This window comes from Cervus canadensis, chromosome 22, assembly GCF_019320065.1.
Source record: "Cervus canadensis isolate Bull #8, Minnesota chromosome 22, ASM1932006v1, whole genome shotgun sequence".
Classification (NCBI taxonomy): domain Eukaryota; kingdom Metazoa; phylum Chordata; class Mammalia; order Artiodactyla; family Cervidae; genus Cervus; species Cervus canadensis.
In genome coordinates this window covers 52,583,745-52,611,068 of record NC_057407.1, presented here as the reverse complement: position 1 = coordinate 52,611,068, position 27,324 = coordinate 52,583,745, and the positions used below count along the sequence as shown (strand labels likewise).

At 45.2% G+C, this 27,324-nt stretch overlaps 1 protein-coding gene across 3 annotated transcripts in view; it reads right to left on the bottom strand.

Annotated features, from left to right (window-relative positions):
• OSBPL10 (oxysterol binding protein like 10) overlaps positions 1-27,010 on the bottom strand; it is a 308,456-nt gene extending 281,446 nt beyond the window's left edge. For 2 of the 3 annotated variants that reach the window (XM_043443183.1, XM_043443184.1), the window contains exon 1: positions 26,306-27,010. In XM_043443183.1, the coding sequence (XP_043299118.1) occupies positions 26,306-26,586 (281 nt within the window). In that variant the 5' untranslated portion in view covers positions 26,587-27,010. The remainder of the gene's footprint in view (positions 1-26,305) is intronic. The other variant, XM_043443182.1, reaches the window with a different exon arrangement.
• Positions 27,011-27,324: the final 314 nt, after the last annotated feature.

Sequence of the window (27,324 nt, the reverse complement as noted above, 5' to 3'; positions counted from 1 at the left end):
TCACCCACAAAGAGTTGGAACACAACCTGCTTGTACACAAAAGCTGTCTGAAAATTAGCATAAACCACCTCATAGCTCAAAAATACCCAGGTGCCTCTCTCTGTTAATCTTTCATCAGGAAACCCAAGCTTTATTTTTTTATTGTCCAGAGCCGTCTTAAGAGTCTCCATGTAGAACTCACTGCAAAAAGAATACTTCTAAGCAAGCCTATAACAAACAGAATTCTCAAGCTGTGCCTGGCTCAACCATCAAATACCGAAAACAAACCAGACAAACACAAACCCCGTGGCTGCCTTCCTGGCATGACATCGTCACGAGCCACCAAACAAGGTAAGGAAGAACCCAAGTGCCAGCGAGGCTCCAGGAGAAAAGTGGACACCCCCACCCCCAGGAAGCTTGGGAGGTTGGTGGCTCTGAACTGCATCTTAGCAGGCAGGTGTCACTTTATAATTTAAAATGTAACAAGAGAGGCTGGGGGGAGTGCAGAGAGTACATGGGAACTCTGCAGTTTCACTCAATTTTGCATGAAACCTAAAGGTGCTTTTAAAAAAAGAGTTTCTTCTCAAAGAAAGAGAGGGGATCATTCTCAATGGTCTTGTATTTCCTCTTTACTCTTTTCTGAGTTTTCTAAGTTGTTGTATAAGGAACATGAAATAATACTTTTATAACCAGACAGAAAAGTCATTAAAACAGAGAATGAGGGAATTCCCTGGTAGCCAGTGGTCAGGACTCAGCATTTTCTCTGCCAAGGGCCCAGGTTCAATACCTGGTAAGGGAACTAAGACCTTAGCACTGCCAAAAAAAAAAAACCAAAAAACAGAGTATGACCCCCAAACAAGGATGCAATAGTATCTGTACGAAGAAAACAAAAAAAGACACAAAAGTCAAACTAACACACTGAAAACAGGTACATCTGTCTGCTAATTATGCCTCCATTAGGTTAATTTAAGAAGTATTTTAAAAAGCCTTAGAGCTCTTATGTTTCACTTTAAATAGCGCATATTATAATCTTTTTAAAATTTTTAGTGACGTATAGTTGATGTATAATATTACATAAGTTACAGGTATACAGTATAGTGATTCATGGTTTGTAATGGTTATACTTCATTTAGTTATTATAAATTGGCTGTATTCTCTGTGCTGTTCTCTATTCTTGTTCAATTCACTCCCTCAGTTGTGTCCGACTCTTTGTGACCCCACGGACCGCAGCACGCCAGGCCTCCCTGTCCATCACCAACTCCCGGAGTCTACCCAAACTCATGTCCATTGAGTCGGTGATGCCATCCAACCATCTCATCCTCTGTCATCCCCTTATCCTGCCTTCAATCTTTCCCAGCATCAGGGTCTTTTCAAATGAGTCAGCTCTTTGCATCAGGTGGCCAAAGTACTGGAGTTTCAGCTTCAGCATCAGTCCTTCCAATGAACACCCAGGACTGATCTCCTCTAGGATGGACTGGTTGGATCTCCTTGCAGTCCATGGGACTCTCAAGAGTCTTCTCCAACACCACAGTTCAAAAGCATCAATTATTTGGCGCTCAGCTTTCTTTATAGTCCAACTCTCACATCCATACGTGACCACTGGAAAAACCATAGCCTTGACTAGATGGACCTTTGTTGGCAAAGTAATGTCTCTTCTTTTTAATATGCTGTCTAGGTTGGTCATAACTTTCCTTCCAAGGAGAAAGCATCTTTTAAATTAAATATACTCTTGTAGCTATTTTTAAATTAATTTTTACTGGAATATAGTTGCTTTACAGTGTTGTGTTAGTTTGTGGCATATTTTCTATAAAATAGTTCGTACTTCTCAATTCCCTACCCTCTCTTGCCCCTCCTCCCATGTATGTTATAATCTTTAGGGAAGGTTAATTTCTGTAAACTGGCAGCAGATGTTCCTGTTAAACTTGTTAGTGTCCTCCTGTAAGATAATTAATTAAAGTAAGTTCTCTATTCTTGGTGCCATCAATTTGAGACTTAGGGTCCTGTAGGCTACCATCACTAACAATTATACTTCTGGAGAATAAATGGCTTGCCAAACAAATAATAAGTTATTTGTAACAAATACAGAGTTTCAGTTTAGGCGGATAGAAACCTTCTAGAGATAAAGAATGGCCATGGTTTCACAACAGTTTGAGTGTCCTTAATGTTACTGAACTGTCCATTTAAAAAAGATTAAAATGGGGACTTCCCTGGTGGTCCGGTGGTTAAGAATCTGCCTGCCAATGCAGGGGACACAGTTTCAATCCCGTCTGGGAAGATTACAGATGCTGCAGGGCAACTAAGCCTGTGTGCCACAACTACTGAGCCCAACCTCCAGAGCCTGTGCCCTGCAACAAGAGAAGCCACCGCAATGGGAAGCCCATGCCCCGCACCTCAAGAAAGACCCAGGGCAGTCAAAACTGAGTAACAAAATAAATAATGTTTTTAATGGTGCAGTTTATGCTATATATGTTTTACCGTAAAAAAGTAACTTTAGCTCCTACCTAAACATTTTTTGAAGACGTCACACTCTAACGGGAGCCCACGCGGTAGGAATGTCACAGATGCTCTGCAAGGCGCCTCGGGTGCCTCTACCAGCAAGAAGTCTAAAATTAGGGTTTCAGTCTCTTCCATGTCACTAACTGTCATGCAACGTTCCTGAGACAAACCCTGTCCACCTGGTAATTTTCACAGAGGCACGGAGACGTGTGTCCAGGGAAACACATGCAAACCAAGGCAAGGCGAACTCCAAAATCATCCCGTTGCTGCTCTGATTCCATTCACCCTAACAAATATTTACTGAGAGCCCACTACAGCCCCGCATTGTGCCAGGGCTTCGAGCAACACCTGCTCCCCAGGACCATGCGATACAGTGACATTTTAGCCAAACTACTCATTGCCTTGACAACTTCTAATAATATGGGGGGGATGGACTGGGAGTTTGGGGTGAGCAGATGTCAACTATTACATATGAATGGACAAACAACGAGGTCCTACTATATAGCACAGGGAACTATATTCCATAGCCTATGGTAAACCATAATGAAAATGAATATGAGAAAGAATATACATATATAACAATCATTTTGCTATACACCAGAAATTAACACTACATTGTAAATCAACTATACTTCAATTAAAAACTATAAATAAATAAACCATCAAATCAAATAGCATTACAGGACACAGTGTGACTGATCTTTCTCAAAGAAGGCGAGTGCTTTCTTGTTTACTTTCCAATTTTTTTTCTTTGTACTCTGAAATGATTCAAACTCACAGAGAGTTGAAAAACAATTACAGATAACTACCGTGCACTGCGTGTGTGCTAAGCCGCTCAGTCATGTCTGATTCTTTGCGACCCTGTGGACTGTAGGCCACCAGACTCCTCTGTCCATGGGCTCCTCCAGGCCAGAATACTGCAGTGGGTTGCAAGCCCTCCTCCAGCGGATCTCCCTGCCCCAGGGGTCCGACCCGCGTCTCCAGAACTGGCAGGTGGGTTCTTTACCATCAGCGCCACCTGCATGGCCCAACTTCTCCTCCCACAGTCAACAGTCACGGATGTGCTGGCACCTGCTTTTGCCTAGCTCTGGCTCTCTCCCTCTCCTCTCTCCTCCTCCCCTGCCCCTTCCTTTCCGCCCCTCCATCCACAGCTAACCAGCTCCCTCCTCCTCCCCTTCCCTCTCCCTCTCTCCTTACAGACTGGTTTTCTGGAACCACTGTGAAGCACAGACATCTGCTTTTATTCTGAAATACTTTATTATGTATTTCCTAAGAACATTCTCTTATATAACCACAGTGCAACTGTTAATTTCTGGCAGTTAAGAGTGACTGAATAGAACTACCTAATATATACTCCATACCCTAATGTTGCCAACATCTGAACCGCTGGGAGAGTGGGTGGTAAAACACTGATACCGGGTCTTAAAATATTGACTTGAAGGCTCCTTCCTCACCCACCCAGTGGACTAACAGCCTCCCAGGAGGCCTGGTTTACTTCCCATAGGACCTTTCCCAAAGGACTCCAGGCAGAAGGAAATTCTCCCTGTGTTATTTAATAAAGCTCTTAACAGCCACCTCACATTTAACCTGAATTCATGATGTAACTTAGGCCTATTTTCCTTTTGTTTCAGTCACTGAAAGTCTCTGGATAAAAATATTTTCTTGTAATAAAATCTGAAGCATCACTCTCCACCCTGCTCAATTAGAAATTGTTCAAATCCCAGTAGCCCTTCTGCTCGATGCCTCGCTCAGCATCTTCAATTTAAAGCAATATCTCTCAACCTTTTTTATCATTGCCAGTTTCCTAGGGAGCCTTTTCAGACAAATTTCCTTCAGTATCCTCCCCCCACAATGAAATTGATACAAGAGATAGACCCTACATCTATTTATGAACTTTTATCTATATCTGCATTTTATACATGTTATACATTAAAAAGTAACACATTTTCACTACCACCATCCCAGGAACCATTTTCTATCACCCCCATTTAGAATGCATGGTCTGACATCATTCACAAGCTGGGATGTGGAGAAAAGGAGAGAGATCAAGATGTTGCCTGTGTGAGACCAGACCCCAGTCCAGCCTAGGGTCCTCAGTTGGGGGCGTCTAACGGAAGGCTCAGAGGTCTAATGATCCCTTTTCTACGGATGTGGCCTGAGATCCACCCCGGCCCCAAAAGAGGCTCAAAATATTTTGAAGATTTTGCATATTCAAAGCTGGAGTGGAAGTCTTAGTGGATACAGGTAAATCTCCCCCTTGTTAAGGGGATGGATGAGCCTGGCTTATCTACAGGCTCCTTGCACAGATGTCCCCCCAGGACTCAGTCTACGGGGCACTCTTAAAGGGGGAGTTCAGGTCTAAGAATATCTTCAGTGGCCACCCACCCACTCCGTAGAATCAATGCACATATTCTGTCTTCTGGCTGTGCCACACAGCTTACAAAATGGAAGCCGAGCCCATGGCGGTGAAAGCACCAAATGCTAACCATGGGCCAGGGAACTCCCAGGACCAATGCATGATTCTTTACATCAATCTTCAGCTGGTAACCAATACCTTTACACTAATTCCCAACTGGACTCAGCTAAACTGTCCGAAAACATTTCCAAGTAGCTCTAATAACTGATTTTTCAGGAATTTACCTAAAATAAGGGCAGGTGCAGACAGTCAGGGAGAAAACCTCATAAAATAAAGTGAAGAGCACCCTGTCCTGTAATGTTTGTGCGCTTTCCCCAAAAATGGACCAACATCAAGCTCCTATGACTTTATGCAGGTTATATTCAGGAAAATTAAGTATACAAATAAGGCAGTCTGTGAAGGAACACAAATTAAGGGGACATTTTGAGTACACATGACATTGTAAGCAGGAGTGATGCTTTCTTTCTAGACCACAGCTCCAAAATTATAAAATAAAGACTTTCTAAAGTCCACCATGAAAAAAAAAAAAATAAAGTCCATCAGGACATAGAAGAACTGAAAAAATATCAATGAACTGGATCTAATTGACATTTACAGAACATTTCTCCCAATGACGAAAGAATGCATATTATTTTCAAGTATACATGGAACATTCAGCAAGATAGAACATAACCAAGATCATAAAACAACCCATATAAAAATTAAATAACTGAATTAATTCAAAGTATGTTCTCTGACCATAAAGAAATTAATGAGTAACAGAAAGATAACAGAAAAATCTTCAAACACTTGGAAATTAACACATTTCTAAATAATTCATGAGTCAAAGAGAAAAGACTCAAGGGAAACTAGAAAGTACTTTGAACCAAACTAAAATGAAGATACAACATATCAGAACATGTGAAGGCAACTAAAGCAGTGTTTGAGGGAAACTTATAGCATTAAATATTTACACTAGAAAAGATGAAAGAATTTAATAATGCAAGCTTCTACTTTAAGAAACTAGGAGAAGAAGAAACTAAACATAAATAGTAGAAGGAAAGAATTTAAAAGATTAGCACAGAAGTAAAAAAATTAAAAATAGAAAACAATAGGAATTTCCTGGGGGTCCAGTGGCTAAGACTCTGTTCTCCTAATGCAGGGGAGCCTGGCTTTGATTCTTGGACAGGGAACTAGATCCCACAGGATGCAAGTAAAGATTCCACATGCTACAACAAACACTGAAGATCCTGTGTGCTGCAACCAAGGCCACACTCAGCCAAATAAATAAATATTTTAAAAAAAAATAAAATAATAAAAACTACCAATGAAACAAAAAGCTGGTTCTTAGTAAGATCAATAGATAAATTTCTAGCAAGACTGTCAAAGACATAAATTATCAATATCAGGAAAAGGAAAAAGGGAATATCACTATAGGCTTCAAAGACATTGAAAGGATAATAAGGGACTAATAGAAGTAACTTTATACATCCTATAAATTCAACAATTTATAAGAAATGCACCAATTCCTCAAAAAGCATTTACTACCAAAACACACCCAAGATGAAACAGATAATCTGAATAGCTTTATGACTATTTTTAAAATGAATCTGTAGTTTAAAACCCTTCCAAAAAAAGAAATCTTCAGGCCAGATGGTTTCCCTGGTGATTTCTACCAAATATTTAAGGAAGAAATAACACCAACTCTACACAATTTCTTCCAGAAAATATAACAAGAAGGATACTTCCCAACTCATTTTAAGGCCAACATTACCCTGATACCAAAACCAAAGACAGTATAAGAAAACTGCAAATAAATACTTTTCATAAACAAAGATGCAAAAGTCCTTAACAAAATATTAGCAGATTGCATCCAGCAACATAAAAAAGTATAACACACCACAACCAAGTGAGGTTTATCCCAGCATAGCAAGACTGGCTCAAAATTCAAAAAGCACTCAATGTAATTTACCACATTAATAGTTGAAAGCAGTGATTAGAAAAGGGCTGGACAGTAACCACTTCAGTCTTTGCTGGCCTCAAAGTCTCTGTTGCGACTACTTAACTTTGTCATTGTAGAGTGAAAATAGACACGGGCAATGTGTAAACAAATGGGTCATAACACTTTACAAAAGCAGGTAGCAGACCCTTCCATAATAAAGACACTCAACAAACTAGGAATAGAAGGAAGCTATCTCAACATAATAAAGGCCACTGATGAAAAGTCCACAGCGACATCATACGTGATGGCAAAAGACTGAAAGCTTTTCCTCTAATATAAGGAACGAGGCAAGGACACCCACGCTCACCATCTCTGTTCAACAGAGTATTGGAAGTTCTGGCCAGAGTAACTAGACAAGAAAAAGAAATAAAAGGCATCCAAACTGGAAAAGAAGAAGTAAAATTAGCTTTGAAACTGACATGTATAAAAACTACTAAAGACGCCACAAAAATTTTAAAAACCTGTCCGAAGTAATAAAAGAATTCAGCAAAGTTGCAAGATAAAAAAGTCAAAAGATGGAGAAGGAAATGGCAACCCACTCCAGTATTCCTGCCTGGAAAAGTCCATGGACAGAGGAGCCTGGCGGGCTGCAGTCCATGGGGTTACATGACTGAGCGTGTGTGCACGAGGGTGGAGGGAGATGGGTTGGTAGCAATAAAGTGCTAGAACTAAAAAAAAAACAAAAAAAAAAATCAACAGAGCATGGGAGGCAGCAGGGAGGTTCAAGTAGAAAGGGACATGTATATACTCGTGGCTGATTCATGCTGATGTATGGCAAAAATCAGCAAAGCATTGTAAAGCAATTATACTCTAATCAAAAATAAATTTGAGGGGGAAAGGAGGAAAAATATATAAAAAAATAATTTTTTAAAAAAATCAACAGAAAAAAAGCCAGTTTTTGTTTATAACAGCATCAAAACGAATACTTAAGAATAAATCTAAACTATTATATTCAGTATCTTTCGCTCAACAACCTATAATGGAAAAGAAGCTGAAAATACATACACACACACACACACATATATATATAACTGAATTACTTCGCTGGACACCTGAAACTAACACAATATTGCAAATCAACTAAACTTCAAAAAAAAATTTTAGAAGAATAAACCTAACCAAAAGGTGAGAGCCTTATACACTAAAAACTACCATACATTTCTGAAAGAAATTAAAGAAGATGTAAATATATGGAAAGCTAACCCATAGGTCTTTGGATTCAAAGACTATATCTTAAAGAAGCTCATACCAGCCAAAGTGATCTACAGATTCAGTGCAAACCCTAGCAAAATCCCAGTGGCATTTTTTGCAGAAATAGAAAATTCATTCTAAAATTCATACAGAATCTCAAGGGACCCTGAAGAACCAAAATAATTTTTAAAAAGAACAAGGCTGAAGGAGTCACACTTCTAATATCAAAACACATTACAAAGCTACAGTGATCACCATAATGTGGTGCTGACATAAAGACAGACAAGTGGACCAATGAAGCAGAATAGAGAGCCCATAGAGCATGTGGTTCTGCACATGGTCATAAGATCTCTGAAAAAGGTGCCAAAAATACTCAGCAGGAAAGTCTGTCTTCAACAAGTGGTATTGGGAAAACTGGATATCCACATGCAAAAGAATGAACTGGGCCCTTATTTTACACTGTATGCAAAAATTAACTCAAAACAGATTAAATGCCTAAATGTAAGACCTAAAACTATAAAACACCAAAAGGAAATATAGTCAAAAAGCTTCATGACATTGGACTTGGCAATGATTTCTTCAATATGACACCAAAAGCATAGGCAACAAAAGCAAAAACAGACAAACGGGACAATATCCAACTTTAAAACTCTTGGGCATTCACGGACACAATCAACAGGGTGGAAAGGTAATCAACGGAAGAGAAGCTCTGAACCCACCTCCAGTCCCAAAGTCTTCATCTACAGCCCCGAAGTCATGGCTATCAGAGGTGCCCAGAACCGCTGCTCCCAAAAGTAAGTCCATCATCACACAAAACTCCCAAGGCACATTGCCTTTGTCCTCTTTACTCAACGAATGCTTACAGGTAATTTTACAACAAAGATCACCATAATTCTAGATAATAGAATGTATTTATTGAATAAAGTTGTAGGTTTAATGTGGTTATAAATGATAATTCATCCTTTCTATGTCACAGAGAGAACAAGCAATATATCTCCCCCTTCATCTTGTTTACGGGTGGAAAACAAAATGGTTGACATTCAAAGAAAATTAACAAACTAAACAGGAAAGGGATAGAAACACAAATTGCCCAAGCCTTTGTTTGGACGTTCTTTCCATGAGGTGCAAATACTGCAGCTTTACCTAGTTTCACGGACAGCTGCTCACAGGCATGAACAATTTCCACCAGTTAACATCTGGAATTGTCTATCTTACCACACCTGAAGCAGCTTCCAAAAAGCAGTGGATGAAGACCCCAGGACGGCTGCCTTAGTGGCCACTTGAGAAGATTAAAGTTAAGGCAAACTGGGTAATTTTTATTAGATACGTGCTACATTCAGGCAAGAAGTATATGCTGCATGCCCCACAGTCTTTTTTAAAAAATAGGCCAGGAACCTCCCGGTGGTCCAGTGGTTAAGAATCTGCCTTGTAGTGCATGAGATGCAGACCGATCCCTGGTTCAGGGAACTAACATCCCACATGCCACAGAAAACCTAAGTCCACACAGGCCAACTACTGAGCTCACGCAGTCTAGAACGCGACCTCTGCAACTGGGGTCGCCTCCACACGCTGCCACTAGAGAAAGCCTGACCACGGCAGGGAAGACCCAGTGCAGCCCAAAAAATTAAAAACAGGCCAAACAAATTCTTGCTAACTTTTTAACAAAGTTCCAAACTTGCAGAGAAGTTACAACAATGATACAAAGAGCTATTCATTCATTTCAACTGAAGTTCAGTTGCTCAGTCGTGGCGGACCGACTCTTTGCGACCCCATGAATCGCAGCACTCCAGGCCTCCCTGTCCACCACCAACTCCCGGAGTTTACTCAAACTCATGTCCATCGAGTTGGTGATGCCATCCAGCCATCTCATCCTCTGTCGTCCCCTTCTCCTCCTGCCCCCAATCCCTCCCAGCATCAGGGTCTTTTCCAATGAGTCAGCTCTTCGCATGAGGTGACCAAAGTATTGGAGCTTCAGCTTCAACATCAGTCCTTCCAGTGAACACCCAGGACTGATCTCCTTTAGGATGGACTGGTTGGATCTCCTTGCAGTCCAAGGGACTCTCAAGAGTCTTCTCCAACACCACAGTTCAAAAGCATCAATTCTTCGGCATTCAGCTTTCTTCACAGTCCAACTCTCACATCCATACATGACTACTGGAAAAACCACAACCTTGACCAGAGGACCTTTGTTGGCAAAGTAATGTCTCTGCTTTTTAATATGCTATCTAGGTTGGTCATAACTTTCCTTACAAGGAGTAAGCGTCTTTTAATTTCATGGCTGCAGTCACCAACTGCAGTGATTTTGGAGCCCAGAAAAATAAAGTCTGACACTGTTTCCACTGTTTCCCCATCTATTTGCCATGAAGTGATGGGACCAGTTGCCATGATCTTAGTTTTCTGAATGTTGAGCTTTAAGCCAACTTTTTCACTCTCCTCTTTCACTTTCATCAAGAGGCTTTTTAGTTCCTCTTCACTTTCTGCCACAAGTGTGGTGTCATCTGCATATCTGAGGTTACTGATATCTCTCCCAGCAATCTTGATTCCAGCTATTCATTACTAAAGAACGATTAACATTTCAACACAGTGTTTTATCTTTTCTCTCTATAAATATATTTTTCCAGAACCACATGAGAGTAAGTTGCCAAAAGAATGCCCCTTGACCCCTAAATCCTTCAGTGTACAAATATTAAAATCAAACAATTAACATGGATACTGTACTGTTAGCTATAGACTGCACACAAATTTTGTTAGAATAATGTCATTTACACACACAAAAATCAGATCACAAGTTATATTTAGTTAGTACAAAATGTACACTTTGTACTGTTCAAAAGGAATTTACAGCTTCAAACTAAAAAAGCAAAACTAAAGATGGAAACAAACAAAACAAAAAAACACTAAGAATACCAACAACTGCTACATTGCAGGAAAGGAAAAGGAAGCCAGTTCTAGATAAGCAGAAATTTAGACAATTTCATGACATAAGCAACTGCGATTTAGTCTCTTTCTAGTTAGGTTATGCTTTGCTTATGTTCAAAAAAATCACTTCCCCCAGGCTTAAGCTTGATTCCATGAGTTTAGTCCTGTTTCTCTGACATAGAGATTTTCTAAAGCACTTTTATGTCAATCCTATCTTGTGAGAAAAATGTGAGGAAAAAAAAAAAAAAAGTAGAGTTTTGGCTTTCGATACTCTTTTCCTGAATTTCAGCTCACTCCAAGGGTATTCACAGAAACTGATGTTTAACAAAAGTTTCAGTTATAGGAAACTCCAAATTAATTAAATGACTAAAACAGTGTTACAATGCACTTTGGGCCAAGGTATCAAGGGCAGACTTCTCACAAAAAGGAAAAAGGCGCAGATTAGCCCAGCGAATAAAAATGATCGCAAGAATGTTGCTAGTATAAAAAGTGACAAAACGCAGTATGATACAGATACAGATATAAAATAAGTGTGCAACAATACTCTCTCAACAGCATTCACAGCACAAACTGGCCTTTGTCCTGCTCCATTTTTGAGGGCTCAATCCATGAAATGAGTCAGCTGGAACATGTACACAGTAAAGCTCTGCGCTCAGTGGTTCGCCAAAGGGGTCGGGAGGCCCATTTTTAAGGTATTAGTAATAGGGTGGAACTCAGCTACATAAGAATCCCAAAAGCAAAATGCATTCAAAACATGCAATCCCACTTCACCCAACGTCCACACTCTGTTTTGGGAATGTGGATTTGGGAGGTCTCCCTGGCAATTAAGACTCTGGCCAGAGCTTCCTAAGACTCACAGGATCCAAGAGCCCCCTCAGCCTGTCCTGGGAGCCCGAGTGAAGACAGGACGGGACAGACATGGAACGACCTTCCGAAGGACTGTAGGAGGCAAGAGACGAGGCTGTGAAAGCTCTCAACACACAGCCCGAAAAAGAGCCTGCTTCTGACCAGGAAAAACCCACCAAACATCAACGACTCGCAGAAAGAGATTCCACCCAACGCTGGGCTGGAAAATCACTAATGACAGCACAGAGGCCCTTCTCGGGGAAGGCCAGGGCTGGAGAGAGCGAACGGGGAATAATGCTGAGCAACGACTGCCTTGCAATGGAATGAGTGGCTGCTTCACCCTGAGGCAAAGCCCTCAGTGATCTCACCTATAAAATGAGGGGGGAGACGGTCTCCAAGCTCCTTCCAGGGCGGTGAAAACAAGCTCCAGCGTCAGGCCAATCCTGACTCCACAACTTACCAGCAAGGCAACTTAGGTCACTCTGAGCCTCAGTTTCTACACCTGCAAAATAGAGATCCCAGCTGTAACAGTCAGGGGTAGATATGGCTGTGAATAGTGGCTGAAAAATGAGGCTTATTACGCCCATCATAGAAAATACCAGAAGATAGTAGCCCAGGATTTGTGAGGCGATCAACTGAGGCTTCCCAGGTGGCTCAGATGGTAAAGAATCTGCCTGCAACGCAGGAGATCTTGGTTCAGTCCCGGATTTGGGAAGATCCCCTGGAGAAGGGAATGGCAACCCACTGCAGTATTCTTGCCTAGAGAATTCCATGGACAGAGGAGCCTGGCAGGCTACAGTCCATAGGGTTGCAAAGAGTCAGACACGACTGATCAACCAACACTTTCACTTTTCTGATCAACAAAGTCCTCAGAGGTGTCTTCTGTCTTTATGGCCTTCATTCCAGTTGCCTAAAGACTCAAGATGACTGCTGCAATTCCAGACATCATGTCTATATTCCAGTTTTGGCCACATGTCTTTATTTTAAGAAGAAAGGGGAAAAAGGGGGAAAAGTACCAAGGAGGTTCCAGGAAACTCCTATGTGACAACTCTGTTCCCTGTAAGGGGGAATGTGCAGTGCAAAGATAGTTTTCTCAAGGATAAAGCACGTATACAGCTAAAAACTGGGGCTCTATGACTATAAAAGAAGGGAAGACTGGATAGATCTGAAGCACCTCTCATCTCATGTTAAGGATTAAATTGTAAATCTAAAGCATCCAAGGGCCCCTGGGTCCACAAAGGTATCCCTTCTGGTTCTGGTAGCACTGACGTTTTATGACCTGTGCTGTCAGTGGCTTGAGAGTCATTCAGGAAGCAGGCTTTTCCAACACGGTCTACTTTTACCGTTTAGTCTCTGGCCACAGCCTACATACCACCTGAGTTCCAGCCATACCAAACCATCTCCCTCACTCCACACCTCCCAACCTTTGTACCCATAGAACTTCTACCAGGGAAGCCCTCCCCAAGCCCCAGTCTGCACAATGAACCCCTCTCTTCAATATCCTAGGTCTCCCCTCACCCGCCGCTTGTCTGCTATCCCCAGGTGGAGATGGGGCTCTCCCCTGGAGCTTCTTCTCGGGTAGCATCGCCACCGCCCACCCTACCCCATATCATAAGAAAGTGTTAGTCACTCAGTCACATCCAACTCTTTGCAACCCCATGAACTGTAGCCTGCCAGGCTCCTCTGTCCATGAGATCCTCCAGGCAAGAATACAGGAGTGGGTAGCCATTCCTTTTCCATATGCCAGGCCCTATTCTAAGCCCTTTACATGAAGTTTGGAAGCTGATCCCAGCAACCCTATGACACACTCACTGTAACATCCCCATTTTACAGATGAAGAAACCAAGGCTCAGAGAGGTGAAATAGCTGGTCCCAGGCCACACAGGTATTTAACAGTAAACAGCAAGGTCGGGATGCAAGTCCAGGCTGCTGGACCGCAGAATCCTTACCCTTAGCCACTACACTCAGCTGCCCCGACTACGTGAGTAAGGGGTCCGCGTGTCATTTCAGACCAAGGATGGTCAAACCACAAGCCCATAGGCCAAATCCAGCCCACCACCTGTTTTTGTAAACAAAGTTTTATTGGAACACAGACACACCCGCTTGTTTACAATGGAAGAATAGAGGAGTTGCCATGGAGACTGTGGAGCCCACAAAGCCAGATATTAACGGTCTGACCCTTTATGGGAAAAGTCTGCCAGCCCTGTTACAGGCTGTCAGCCCCGTGAGGCAGGACCTGTGCTGTCTTCTTCTGCCTCTCACATCTCACATGGCATTTATTTATTTATTTTTTTACTGAAGTGTGGTTAGTTTACAATGTGTGTTAATTTCTGTATAAAGCGCTTCAGCTACACACACGTCTGTTCGTTGTCACAGTCTTCTGTATTATGGTTTATTACAGGATATTGACTCTAGTTCCCTATGCTGTATAGTAGGACCTCGTTGTTTATCCATCCTGCATCTGCTAATCCCGGCTCCCAATAGCTCCCCCTCCTCTCCCGCTGGCAAGCACACGTCTGTTCTCTGTGTCTGTGAATCTGTTTCTGTTTTCTAAATTTGTTCATGTGTGTCATATTTTAGACTCTACATATAAGAGATATCACATGGTATTTGTCTTGCCCTGTCTGACTGACTTCACTTAGCATGATCATCTCTGGGTCCATCCATGTCGCTGCAAATGGCACTTCATTCTGTTTTATGGCAAAGATTCCATCATGTATATGCACCAAATCTTTACCCACTCAACTGCTGACAGTTGCTTCCATGCCTTGCCTATTGTGAACAGTGTTGCCATCAACAGTGGGGTGCACGCATCTTTTTGAATTAGAGTTTTCTCTGGATATATTGCGCAGCATTTGGCATATACACAAGAGGCCCTCAACAAGTACGTGGGGTGTGAACCTTCCATCAGGCCTTACACATAGAGAGGTGTGTGTGTCTGGGGGCTCCCGCCCCCAGCTCATGCAGGACTTGGAAAGTCTCCCACTTCCGTCCAGATTCTAGTTAGCAACAAAGGGCCCAGGAAAACCTTCATGGTGGCGTTCCCTGCACGGGTCACAGCCCATCACGGTTCTGATGCAGTGACCATCACAGGGATGTACCTATCACCTCATCCACCTAAGTCCTCTGGAACGAGTGACTCACACAGAGCACCGGGTCCCACCCGCACTTGGGAGAACCTGAATCCCATGGCATCCTGGGCGGTTCCAGTCCCTGCTCGGGGTTCACTGGCCACGTGACCAGCACTGCCTAAGAAGACTTGACACATCCTGGGAAAGAGTTAACTAAAAACTGATGCTGGGGACGTCCCTGGTGGTTCAGTGGTTAAGAATCTGCCTGCCAACGCAGGGGACGTAAGATTGACCCCTGCTCTAAAAAGATTCCACCTGCCTCTGAGCAACTAAGCCTGTGCCCCTGCGCTCTAGAGCCTGCAAGCCACAACTACCGAGCCCAACTATTGAAGCCCACACGCCCTAGAGCCTGAGCTCTGCCAACGAGAGGAGCCACTACAAAGAGAAGCTCACGTACCACAACTGGAGAGTAGCCCCCACTTACTGGAACCAGAGAAAACCTGTGCGCAGCAACGAAGACCCACTGCAGCAAAAAAAAAAAAAAACTGATGTTGGGGCCTTTCAACTTGTTATATTTTCATCAAACAATTTCTAGAAAGGGACCAAACCACATACAAACACAGTCCTTTGAAAACTACCACCCAACGTGAAGAAGTGACTCGTGACTCAAATGCCTTCAAAGAACAGGATCGTGCACATTTCCTGATTGCAGTATTGTTCCGGGTATCATTGTACAAGGCACAAATACAGCACTGGGTTGTGACCAAACCCCATCGAGTCCAGGTTATCAAACACCAAATTCTGGACGGCTTTCTTTCTAATTCTGTCTTGGCCGGCCCCGAATCTCATCAGGAGCCACCCAGAGGAAACATGGAGAAAGCCTCCCACGCTTCCAGCACAATCACCTCAGTCCTGCTTTCAGGAAACAAAGGCCCACATCTTTCCTCTCCTCCCAGGGTTCTCAAACTGCTGTCTGATGGGACACACCCTGCCAGGCCATGTGATGGACAGCCAGTGGAGACCACTACACAGATAAAACCATCTGTCACCTGGGGCCCAGCGCAGGGGGAGGAAGGTCTGAGAAACATCTGTATATTGGGGCTAAAGTGACCACCAACTCAGCCCCAGGTTCCACGAAGTCACCCACTGGTCTAAAACACGTGTGTGTGCATGTGTGTGATAGTCGTTCAGTCGTGTCCGACTCTTTGCGATCCCATGGACTGTAGCCCACCAGGCTCCTCTGTCCATGGAATTTCCCAGGCAAGGATACTGGAGTGGGTAGCCATTCCCTTCCTCAGGGAATCTTCCCAACCCAGAGATTGAACCTGGGTCTCCCACAATGCAGGCAGATTCTTTACTCTCTGAGCCACCAGGGAAGCCCCCTACAATACTAGACTCCTAGAAAATATTGTATGCCAGGCCCTGTGCTGGGCCTGATGCCTGCAGGAGCTCACAGCAACGCTACAAGGCTGGCATCATGCACAGATGAGGAAACCAGGCTCCGCAGAGGTAAGCGAATTGCCAAGGTCATGCAGCAAAAATGAGGCAAAGCTGGACTGGCAAGGGGGTCTAAGCATGTCACCAGCCTGTGGTCCTGCAGGCTGTCCCCTCAGGAGCAAGGTGACTCCAGGAGAAGGAGGCAGTCTCGGGTTCCAGAAGTTCCCAAGAGGCATCACAGAAGGCGTCCGTGACGGGGAATGACCCACTCACTCATACTCTGATAGTGGGGGCGGAGAATGGTCCAGCCATTCTAAGTTTCTACACGAGCCTCTCCGAGGATCCTGCGATTCCAACCCCAGTGCTGACCCAAGAGAAATGAAGCTCATGTCCACACACAGACCTGTACACGAGCAGAAGCTTGGTTTGTAACAGCCAAAAACTGGAAACCACCCAAACATCCGCCTGTGAGTACACGGATAAGCAAACTGTGGTGTGCTCACAAATACACCATGACTCAACCACAGAAAGAAATCCAGTATAAATGGCTGATGGGGCAGCAAAGAGGACGAAACTCAGACCTTTCTGAGCCAAACAGACCCGACTCTGCAAAGCGTATGCTCTGAAGGTTCCATCCACTGATACATAAAACCCAAAGAGACAAAACGAACTCATGGTGATAAAAATCAGAAACAGATTGCAAGGGAAGGGGAATGGACTGGAAAGAAGCCCAAAGAAACTTCCTGAGGGGTTGCAAATGTTCTGTACCTTTTGAAGCAGTGGTTATATGCTATAAACAAGTATCAAAATTCAAATGGAACATCTAAGATTGTATTGTATGCTTATGATGACTTGAAAAAGAAGCCTTTGGACTAATGAGTCATTCCGATGATAAAATGGAAAGCACAGATTATTACATGTATCCTTCCAAAACTAATTGCTCAATTAGTATTTAAAGAAACCCCCAAGAAACTCTGATTGGCCCGTTAAAGGAAATTAGGTTTACTCATGGGCACTAGAAACAATTTTCCACACAATATTACCTTCTTAATATTTGCCCAAGGGCTCTGTCCAGGCAGACAGAGATGAATGAGCCCACTAATCTGGCCTAACAAGCCCACTTACACTCACGACAGCAACCTGCGCCCTTCCCCGAAAGAGATGGCTGTCGCTATGGCAACCAGTGGAAGGTAGGCAAGGTAGACACAGAAGGGAGCCAAAGAGCTTAAGAACCACTTTGGACTCATGACTGCGGGAACGCCATTCCCCACCCCCAAGATGTTCATATCCTAATTCCCGGACTTATGACTGCTAATTTATACGGCAAAGTCGTTGGCACTGCTAAGTCGCTTCAGTCATGTCTGACTCTTTGCGACCCTAAGGACCCCAGCCTGGAAGGCTCCTCTGTCCATGGGATTCTCCAGGCAAGAATACTGGAGTGGGTGGCCATGCCCTCCTCCAGGGGATCTTCCCGACCCAGGACTCAAACCCTTGTCTCTTATGTCTCCTGCACTGGCAGGCAGGTTCTTTCCCACCAGGGCCACCCGGGAAGCCCTAATGGCAGCCTGATTAACTTAAGGATCTTGAGATGGAGGGATTCTCTGAGCAGACCCTAAACACATTCATGGGAGTCCTTCTAACAGGGAGGCAGAGGGAGATTTGACAGACAGAGAGGAGAAGGAAACGCGAAGACAAGAGGCAGAAACTGGAGTGATGCAGTCACGAGCCAAGGAATGCTGGCCGTCACCAGAAGCTGGAAGCAGCAAGAAGAATTTCCCCTGAGGGTATCCGGCGGAGCACGGCCCTGCCAACACCCTGACTTCCACCCAGTGAAACCAACCTCAGACTGCTGGCCTCCAGAACCATGAAAAAATACATTTCTATTGTTTTAAGTCACCAAGTTTGTGGTCACTTTTTACAAGAAAACTAACACAGGCTGGAAGCCTTAAAGTCACACTGCTTCTGCCAGCAGTCTGCATCCCCCCAATATCAACTCCAACGTCTGAGAAACTAATTCATTATCTTAAAATTAATGAAAGCTTTTTTCCTAAAACAAAATGTCGTAGGGACTTCCCCGGTGGTCCAGCGGATAAGACTGCAAGCTCCCAACACAGGGGGCCCAGGTTCAATCCCTGGCCAGGGAACTAGATGCTGCAAGCCACCACTGAGGAGTTCACAGGCCGCAACCAGAGAGTCGGCACGCCACAAGGAAGACAGAGGACCCCACGTGCTGCAGCTAAGACCCAGCACCGCCAAATACACAGATAAAAATAAAAATTTTTTTTAAATAAGTATTTTTAAAAAAGAAAACATCACAGACCATCTCGTTACCATGGGGCGGGCAAAGACTTCCTAAACAGGGCTCCAAAAGAACCCAACGTAAAGGGAAAACATTGACAATGTGACTACATTAAAATTTAGAATTTGTGTCTATCAAGACCCTAGTAAGAGATGAACTCGCAAACCAAAGCAGCTGCTTTCTCTGTATATAGAACACGTGTGCAGAAACCTATCAGTAAACTCAGACCCAGAACACACAGGAAATTTCACAATAAGAAAAAAGGAGATATTAGAAAGCTAATGACTTCATTAGCCATCAGAAAGGGCAAATCAAAACCATAAGGAGATACCGCCACACACTCACCAGATTGGCTACAACGAGAACAGACAAGGTCAAGTATGGATGAGTCTGTGGACCACCCAGAACTCGCTCACATTTCTGGTGGCATATTAACAGACACAACCACTCTGGAAAACTCTCTGGAAGTCTCTCATGAGTAGGACATCTGTAACACCTCCATACCTAGGTACCCACCCACAGACAGGTATGCGTGTACTTCCCAAAACTATTCATATGAGCCCAAAACTGGGAAGAACTCAAATGTCAATCTACAGTAGATACAAATATATTTTGTACATTCATACAACGGAATACCAAACAGCAATGGACATAAACAGACCACAACACAAATGGGGCTAAGAAGCCAGACATAAAAGATCACACCACAAAATGAAATTAAAAAATAGGCCTAACTAATACACGGTATTGGGAGTCAGAATAGTGGAACCTACAGGGGTCGGGGATGACAGGAAGGGGTGGGATGAAGGGGCTGCTTTTTCTTGATCTGGTTGTGCATGAAAATTCACTGAACTATGTATTTTTATGAGTTGTGTATTTTTCTGAATGAATATATAAGACTTCAAATTTACCCTCAAAAATTCAGCTATTCAGAGATTATGTGGAAAGGTATGGGCCACTTTCCTTTTCCTCAATAACATTTTCAAACTGCAAAATGGATCCAAGCTCACCTTAGGGGAAAAAAAATAATGGATAAAAAGAGAAGGAAAATCATGCTAAGCATTCAGGGTGTGTGCACAAGTATGCGTGTGCGTGTGCATGTGTGTGTGTAATAGTCACTCAGTTGTGTTCGACTCTCTGCAACCCCATAGACTGTAGCCCGCCAGGCTCCTCTGTCCATGGAATTTTCCAGGCAAGGATACTGGAGTGGGTTGCCATACCTTCCTCCAGGGGATCTTTCCAAGCCAGAGATCAAACCTGGGTCTCCTGCATTGCCAGCAAATTCTTTAACCATCTGAGCCACCAGGGAAGCCTATTTGGTATAAATCTCAAATATATGTACGCTTTAAAAAGGCAGGGGTGGGGGGCAGCCGATCCCACGGGGAGTAATTAACATATGGCATATATTACATATATTATATATAATGTATTATACACATACATGTATACAGTACAAAACACATACAATATAATGTTGTTCAGTCACCAGTTGTGTCTGACTCTTTGCAACCCCATGGACTGCAGCATGCCAGGCTTCCCTGTCCCTCACCATCTCCCGGAGTTTGCCCAAGTTGATGTCCATTATATTAGTGATGCCGTCCAGCCATCTCATCCTCTCATACCTTCTTCCCCTTGTATATATTATATAGGATAATATGCCATGTATATATTACTGTATATTTTATACATATATAATTGCGTATATTATATACAATATAATACATAGGTATAATATGCAGCTTTGTAATCTAAGCAATCATCTGTTATTATTATTATTGTCAGTGAAGCCATCTAATGTCCCTAAACAATGTGAATGGAGCCTCAGAACAATCTGACAACACAGACAGCAAGATGTGAAAATCCTTCGGAGTACAAGGAGACAAGAACATTAAACCAGAACAGTGACTTTCAACCCTGGTATCACCACCGATTGTCTCTAAAACTATTGGAATTCTCAAAAAGCATTCATTTTAATGCAGTATTACTTTGAAAGTTAATATATGCCCCTACTGACTTTGCTAAATGGGCCCAGTGGCTCCAAAACCCTAGGAAGTTATGCCATAGGCTAAACACTGTCTTCTCAAAGAATGTTAATACAGATCATGTGAAAAGCAAGCCCTGGATATCTGGTTCCTAAAGGTCCACCTGGGGTGGGTTGTGGTGGGTCTGAGGTCAGGATGGGCATGTCTGCTGAACCAGAAGACATGTTGCAGAGAACAGGGCAAATGATAAACACACTAACTCAAGGACAAGGCTATAAGCAGGTAGAGAATTAATAACTACAATAGCAGTAGTAAAGGCTGGCCAAAATGGAACTAAATCCTGGCTTGTCTTCTCTGTCATTCATTTACTTGCTAGCTCATTTGGTAATACTTACTGAACCCTTATTATACGCCACGTCCTATTCTAAACTCTGGGGATACAGCAGTGAACAAGACAGGCAAAATTACTCTGTCCTCAGGGAGTTAATACCTAGTGCAGAAAGACAAAAGAGTAAAATAGAGAGCATGTCCGCTGGTGGTAAGGCTTAAGGAGGAGAAAAAGCATGAAAGGAGATGGGGTTGAGAGGCTGGAGGAGGAAGGAAGTCACTTCCGACAGAAACGCAAATGCCTGGTTCCAAGTTTTAAATGACCTCTTGCCCCTCAAAGAACCCATCATCTTCTCTGCAAAGAACTCTGTGATAATTATGCTAAAGGGACCCCAGAGCCATCACAGCATTCAAAAAAGAGGCTAAGAGTTTTACGGACCGGAAAGGGTCCACTAAAGAAGGGGCAAACTGAAGATCCAAGAATAGCTCCCACTTGCCGAGATCCTGAACTATCCTCAGCCCCTTATACGTCGGTGTCTTCAGTGACCTCTACCGAACTGAGGAGCAGAGCAGAGGTAACACCATCTTGGACATTGAAACAAGTGGGAAAGCGGAAGCCCAGGGTAATGAGGGAACTGGCCCAAGGCAACAGGTGTGCTCAATGCTGAGGTCAGGACTCGACCCAGAGTCCGCGCTGCTCTAACTTTCCACACGTGTGTCCACTGGCCTGAGGTTTTCTTATGCCAACACTCGTCGTCTTCATCCTATTCAAGATTTGCCTTTCAGTGTTTTCCTGAGTTCCCACAACCTCACCAATCACCCGAGAAAGAATCATAGGCTGGCTTCACATTTGCAGTCTTTTTTCCTCCAAATATCAAAAACTGAATGGCAATGAAAACCCTCAAATATTTAAATATCACTTCCCAGATCCGATGAGAAATTATTTCCCCTAAAACACTAGATGTTAAAACCAACCCCAAAGCAGTTCTGTTTTAGCCAAAGACTAAAACCAGCCTTAGGGCAAATGAGAGTTCATATAGTCAAATCCTTGCTAGATCTACCCCTCTCAAACTGAACATAGGCAAACAGAACTCTTGGTTGTCCCCCGTCCTACCCACAGGCAGGTGCGTCCCCTGTGACCCTGGGATCCATAAAGGATGCCTCAACCTCCCAGCCTACATACTCAAGAGTTATCCTTCTTGCAATGGAAGAGAACATTAAAAAAAAAAAAATGTAAAACTGAACCACTTTGCTATACACCTGAAGCTAACACAACATTGTAAATCAACTATATTTCAATTTTAAAAAGTTTACGTTATCCTTGGCCCCTCTTGCTCTCTCACCTCAGCATCCAACCCATCAGGACTGTCCCTCCTCCCCACTCCAAATCTGTCCCTTTCTCCATATCCCTTGTCCCCAACGTCCAAGGCCCCGGCATCTCCTGCCTGGACTGCCATGCTGCGCTCCTCTCCGCTTCCTGATCTGCTCCTGAAAATCTCCTCTCCACACAGGAGCCAGAGTGAGCTCTTGAAAGCCCCAAACAGACCAGATCAACTCCCTGCCTAAAAGCCTTCTGTGAAACTGTAACAGTCTTCAATCCTTCCCCTGCCTACAAGGCCACGTGTGATATGGCATCTGCCTGAGGCTCCCCAGTCTCTGGGGTTTACTCTCCCCCTGGTACCCTCACTCCATATGAAACTCAAAAAGTGGGTGAAAAGATCGTGCGCTAGATTAAAACGTGAATATCAGCAAAGACACTAGATCCACACAAAATACATGTCTTTATTTCACCATCTTTTATATATATATGATATATATGTATATGTGTATATACATCATATACATCATGTATATACACCATGTATATACATCATGTATATACACCATGTATATACATCATATATATATCATCTCATATCATATACATCATCTTATATAACATATATATATATATATATATATATATGAGAAGGAAATGGCATCCCACCCCAGTATTCTTGCCTGGGAAATCCCATGGACAGATTGCCTGGCGGGCAAAGGAGCTCATGGGATCACAAAGAGTTGGGCATGGCTGAGTGACTAACACTTTCACACTTTCATAAATGTGTATTTGCCATGCCCTGTTGCTTGTGGGATCCTAATTTCCCAAACTGGAATCGAACCCAGGCCCGCAGCAGTGGAAGCATGGAATCCAAACCACTGGACCACCAGTGAATTCCCTAAATATATTTTTAATCTGTGAGCACCTACCTCCTTCTGAAACTGTGTTCATTTGTTAGAGGCAGTTACACTTTAATGGGGCTTCCCAGGTGATGCTCATGGGAAGGAACCCACCTGCCAATGCAGGAGGTATGAGCAAGGATTTGATCTCTGAGTCAGGAAGATCCCCTGGAGGAGGGCATGGCAACCCACTCCAGTATTCTTGCCTGGGAAATCCCATGGACAGAGGAGCCTGGTGGGGCTACAGTCCACGGGGTCACACAGAGTCAGACATGACCGAAGCAAGTTAGAAGGCATGCACTTTTTAATGCCATCCTACAGATCTCTACCATGCTATAATGTCTGAAATATTTCCTTTAAAGAACTATACTAATGGGTGACAGAAACTCCTCACTGGGGATTCCCCACCCCACTCTGATTACGTGGCACCCTCTCAGCCAATGAGGACACCAAGTGTCCTGGACGTGCTCTCCTAGGAGAGTCCCACACATGTAGCTTTCTCTCCTGCCATCCCTCTTTATGTCACTGATCTTGTGTTCTGGCCACAATGACTTCCTTGGGACATGAGGATGAGGATAAGAGAACTACAAATAAATTAAGGCAGAATATGATACTGAATGTTAAAATATAAGCTTCACAACAACTTGGGGATGTGCAAGCAGACACCAGAGTAAAAACTTAGTGGCTGGCTGGTGTGTTATCAACAGACAGCAGCCTCACCAAGCACTTCGTGGCTGGAGATCCATCGTTAACTGCAGACAATTTGAAAAAAAAAACAAACAAACCACAAAGGAACGTGCCATGAGGCCCCCAAATGCAGAGAGCTTGACTCAGCCCAACTATTCACACCAAGGCATTCCCCTGGGGGGGGGAGGGTGAGGTTTCCTTCCACTTTTGAATACTGTGACCCCTCCACTACACGATGAAAAGATGCCTCTGTGTTTTGCACACAGCAGAAGCTCCAGAATAGCTGACCCAGTGCCTGGCACATAGTAGGGCCTCCATAAAACAGTGCCTGAATGAGTAAATGGATGAATGAATATTTTTCAGAGTTTCCATCTTTGCTCTCCTCCCTGTTCCTTTTCCCGGATCCAGATCCTCCTCTATAAGACCCCTTGAGGAGAGAGACGCCTGCAGGCACAGCCATCACAGATGTTCTCCAGATCACTGACGCACCTTCGGCCACACTGGGAAACAAACCCCAACGCTGAGACATTGACCACTAGGAAGAGACGATGCTTTTGAAGGCAATGGTAGGCTTTGAGACCGATGCGTCTACTGTGGTAAGAACAAACATTGGCAGGCAGCTATAACCCACAGTAAACAAATTCAATAAAGATGAGCCTTCAGCAGGATACATAGTACATTCCACCTGTGTAGCCTGCAATCAAGTATATGTTGTTTTTGCTGTTATTAGTATTATTAGCATAAATTTTCCCTCTTCTCAATCTGGCCTTCAACCTAAATACTCCAGAGGATTTAATTACACAAAAGCATGAGTTACTCCAATTTTCCCTAAATCCACTCCAAAGAACAAATCCTTTAATATACACTGCAGGTAAAATGCCATCCCCAAGTGAAGTAACTAATCCAGGGTAAAAGCTCTGTTGGCCTCATAAATTACTTCAGGGGGAAAAAAAAAAAGCATTAAAGGTGATTGTGCAACACACAATCCAAATGCTATCACCGGCAAGGCACCAGCCAGGTGCCATTAACAAGGCAATTACCAGGACCTGAAATCAGATTCAGTTCTCTCCTCTGTCTCCTCTTTGGCACTCTACCTACATCCTTTTCAGCTTTCAAGAATTGACACTGGGGCTATTTTGGGAAATAAAAGGATTCAAAAGTTAAAGTGCAACTTCCTCTAACACAGTAGTAGATCTCCAAGGAAACTGGGGAAAGTTCTCTGCCTACAATATCAACTCAGTTTCCTTACTTAGGAAGTCACCCTTCGCCTGCAACACAGGAGACCCTGGTACAATCCCTGGGTCGGGAAGATCCTCTGGAGAAGTTAATGGCTACCCACTCCAGTATTCTTGTCTGAAGACGTTCACGGAAAGAGGAGCCTGGAGGGCTACAGTCCGTGGGGTAGCAAAGAGTCCGGACACAACTGACCCACTAACACTTTGTCCTAGTAGAGCTTCATGTAAATAACTGCCTGCAGTTTCAGCTGGAAACAATCTGAAACTTACACAGGGAGAGACCGCCAAGTACTCTAGTAACTAGCAGAGATAAGCAAGAGCTCCGGGGATGTGATGGAAATCTCGCAAGCATCTTTAAGAACAAGACCTCATCTTCAAGGACTATTAAAGACCTGACACAGATCTCATCAACAAACTCTCCAAAAAGCCCCATTCTCCTGGCGTGGATATTGGTATTTTTGACTTGTTCTTGAAAAACTACACACACACACACACACACACACACCCCTACACATAAACGGCAGTACCCCATCTGCTCCTTTCAAGCGTTCCTTACTACCCGGGTCCACACACACCGCGACCCCTTGCCCTGACACCCCTCCTTCCACGTGTCCCAACTGGGAGAGCAGAGTGAGCAGGGAACTTAAGGAAACACCTTAAGGGATAAAATAACTTAAACAGCGAACTGCCCATTTCGAAAGGGGAGAGAGTGTCAAAGAAAAAACACTAAACTTCGGTCGCAGAGACTGGAGCCTCTCGGCCACCAACTGGGCGGGGGGCTAGCGCGCGCCCCGGAAACTGCCGAGGATAACTGGCTGATTTCTGGGGGCGGTGGCGTCTTTAAACAACAAAGTTTTAAATGAACTAGGATGTAGACAGAATTGCTGTGACGGGGCCAGCTCTCGCGGACAGGCATCACGCACGCCCCCTGCCCCCCACGCTCAGTCCTTCTCCAAGGGTGCGGGAAGCCGCTAGCCGGCAGGGCCCGGGGACCAGCGCGCTCGCCGGTGGCTCCAGTCCCTGCAGGTGCCAAGGCTCTCCTTCCTTCCCCGCCACTGCGATGTGGGCCCGGGGTGGGGTCGCGGCGCACCTAGGGGAGCGGGGACGCGGGGTGGGCCCGGGTGCCAAGGCCGCCCCGGCTTGCCGGCTGACCGATCGCGCGCGCACACTCTCACACACCGAGCGGCGCGCAGGCAGGGGCGGGCGGCGGGCGCGTTACCTGTTCTGCCAGCCCTGGAGGAGGTTGGTGTATTTGCTGAGCACGCCCTCGAGCGCCGGCTCCCTCCGCCGGCCGCTGCCCCCGCACGGGCTAGCGGCTACCGAGCCCGGGCTGCTGCGGCTGCCCCCGCCTCCGAGGCCGGCGGCCGCCGACCTGCCGGAGACCCCCCGGCCAGCCAAGGAGCAGGAGGGCGAGGAGCCCGCCGAGGTGGCGCGGCTGCTGCTTCGGCTGCTGCTGTTGCTGCCCCCGCCGCTGTCCGCGCCCTGGGCCGCCCTCTCCATGGTCCGTGCGCGCCCGGGACGCGGGGGCCCGCCGCGGTGGAGGCCCCGGCGCTGGGGCTCCTGGCGCGGCGGCGGCGGCGGCTACAGCTCCGGGAGCCCGGGCCGCGCGTGGCTGCTCCAAATCCCCGGGAAACGCCTGACTCATACAGGAGGAAGAGGAGGAGGAGGCGAGGAGCGCTGGGAAGGAAGCCAAAGGGGCTGGATGCAGCTGCGGCCGCCCCTCCCCCGTCGCGGCCCCGGCCCCTCCCTCCGCACTAGTTTCCCTGGCAAGTTCGGAGCGGGTGGCCGCTTCGGCCAGCCCTCCTCCAGGTCTTCCTTCTCTGCTTTCCAGTCCCCGGGGCCGCTCAGGCCCGGGGCTCGGGGCGCTCTAGGAGCCGATCCGCACGGTGGGCACGCCCGGAATCCACACCCTGCCGCCCCCTCTCGATGGGAAGGTGAGAAAGGGAATCTCCGCGCGTCACTCCCCACCCCCGCCGCCACCTCGGGACCTGGCGCGAGGAGCGGCCCCACCCACTGGGTCCACCCGGATATGGGCCCGCCCGGCCTCACACCGGTCACAGGCGACTCCTCTCAGTCTTCCGCACCGAGCCTGGGCCGGACACACGTACACGGCCACCTGGACATCGACCTCGCTGGCCGAGCCGAGGAGCAGGGCTGGGAGGTCCTCCGGGCTCTCCTGCGCGTCTGGGAGGGGAGGGGAGAAAAGGGCAGGTAAACTCGCCCGGGGCGTTTTCACCC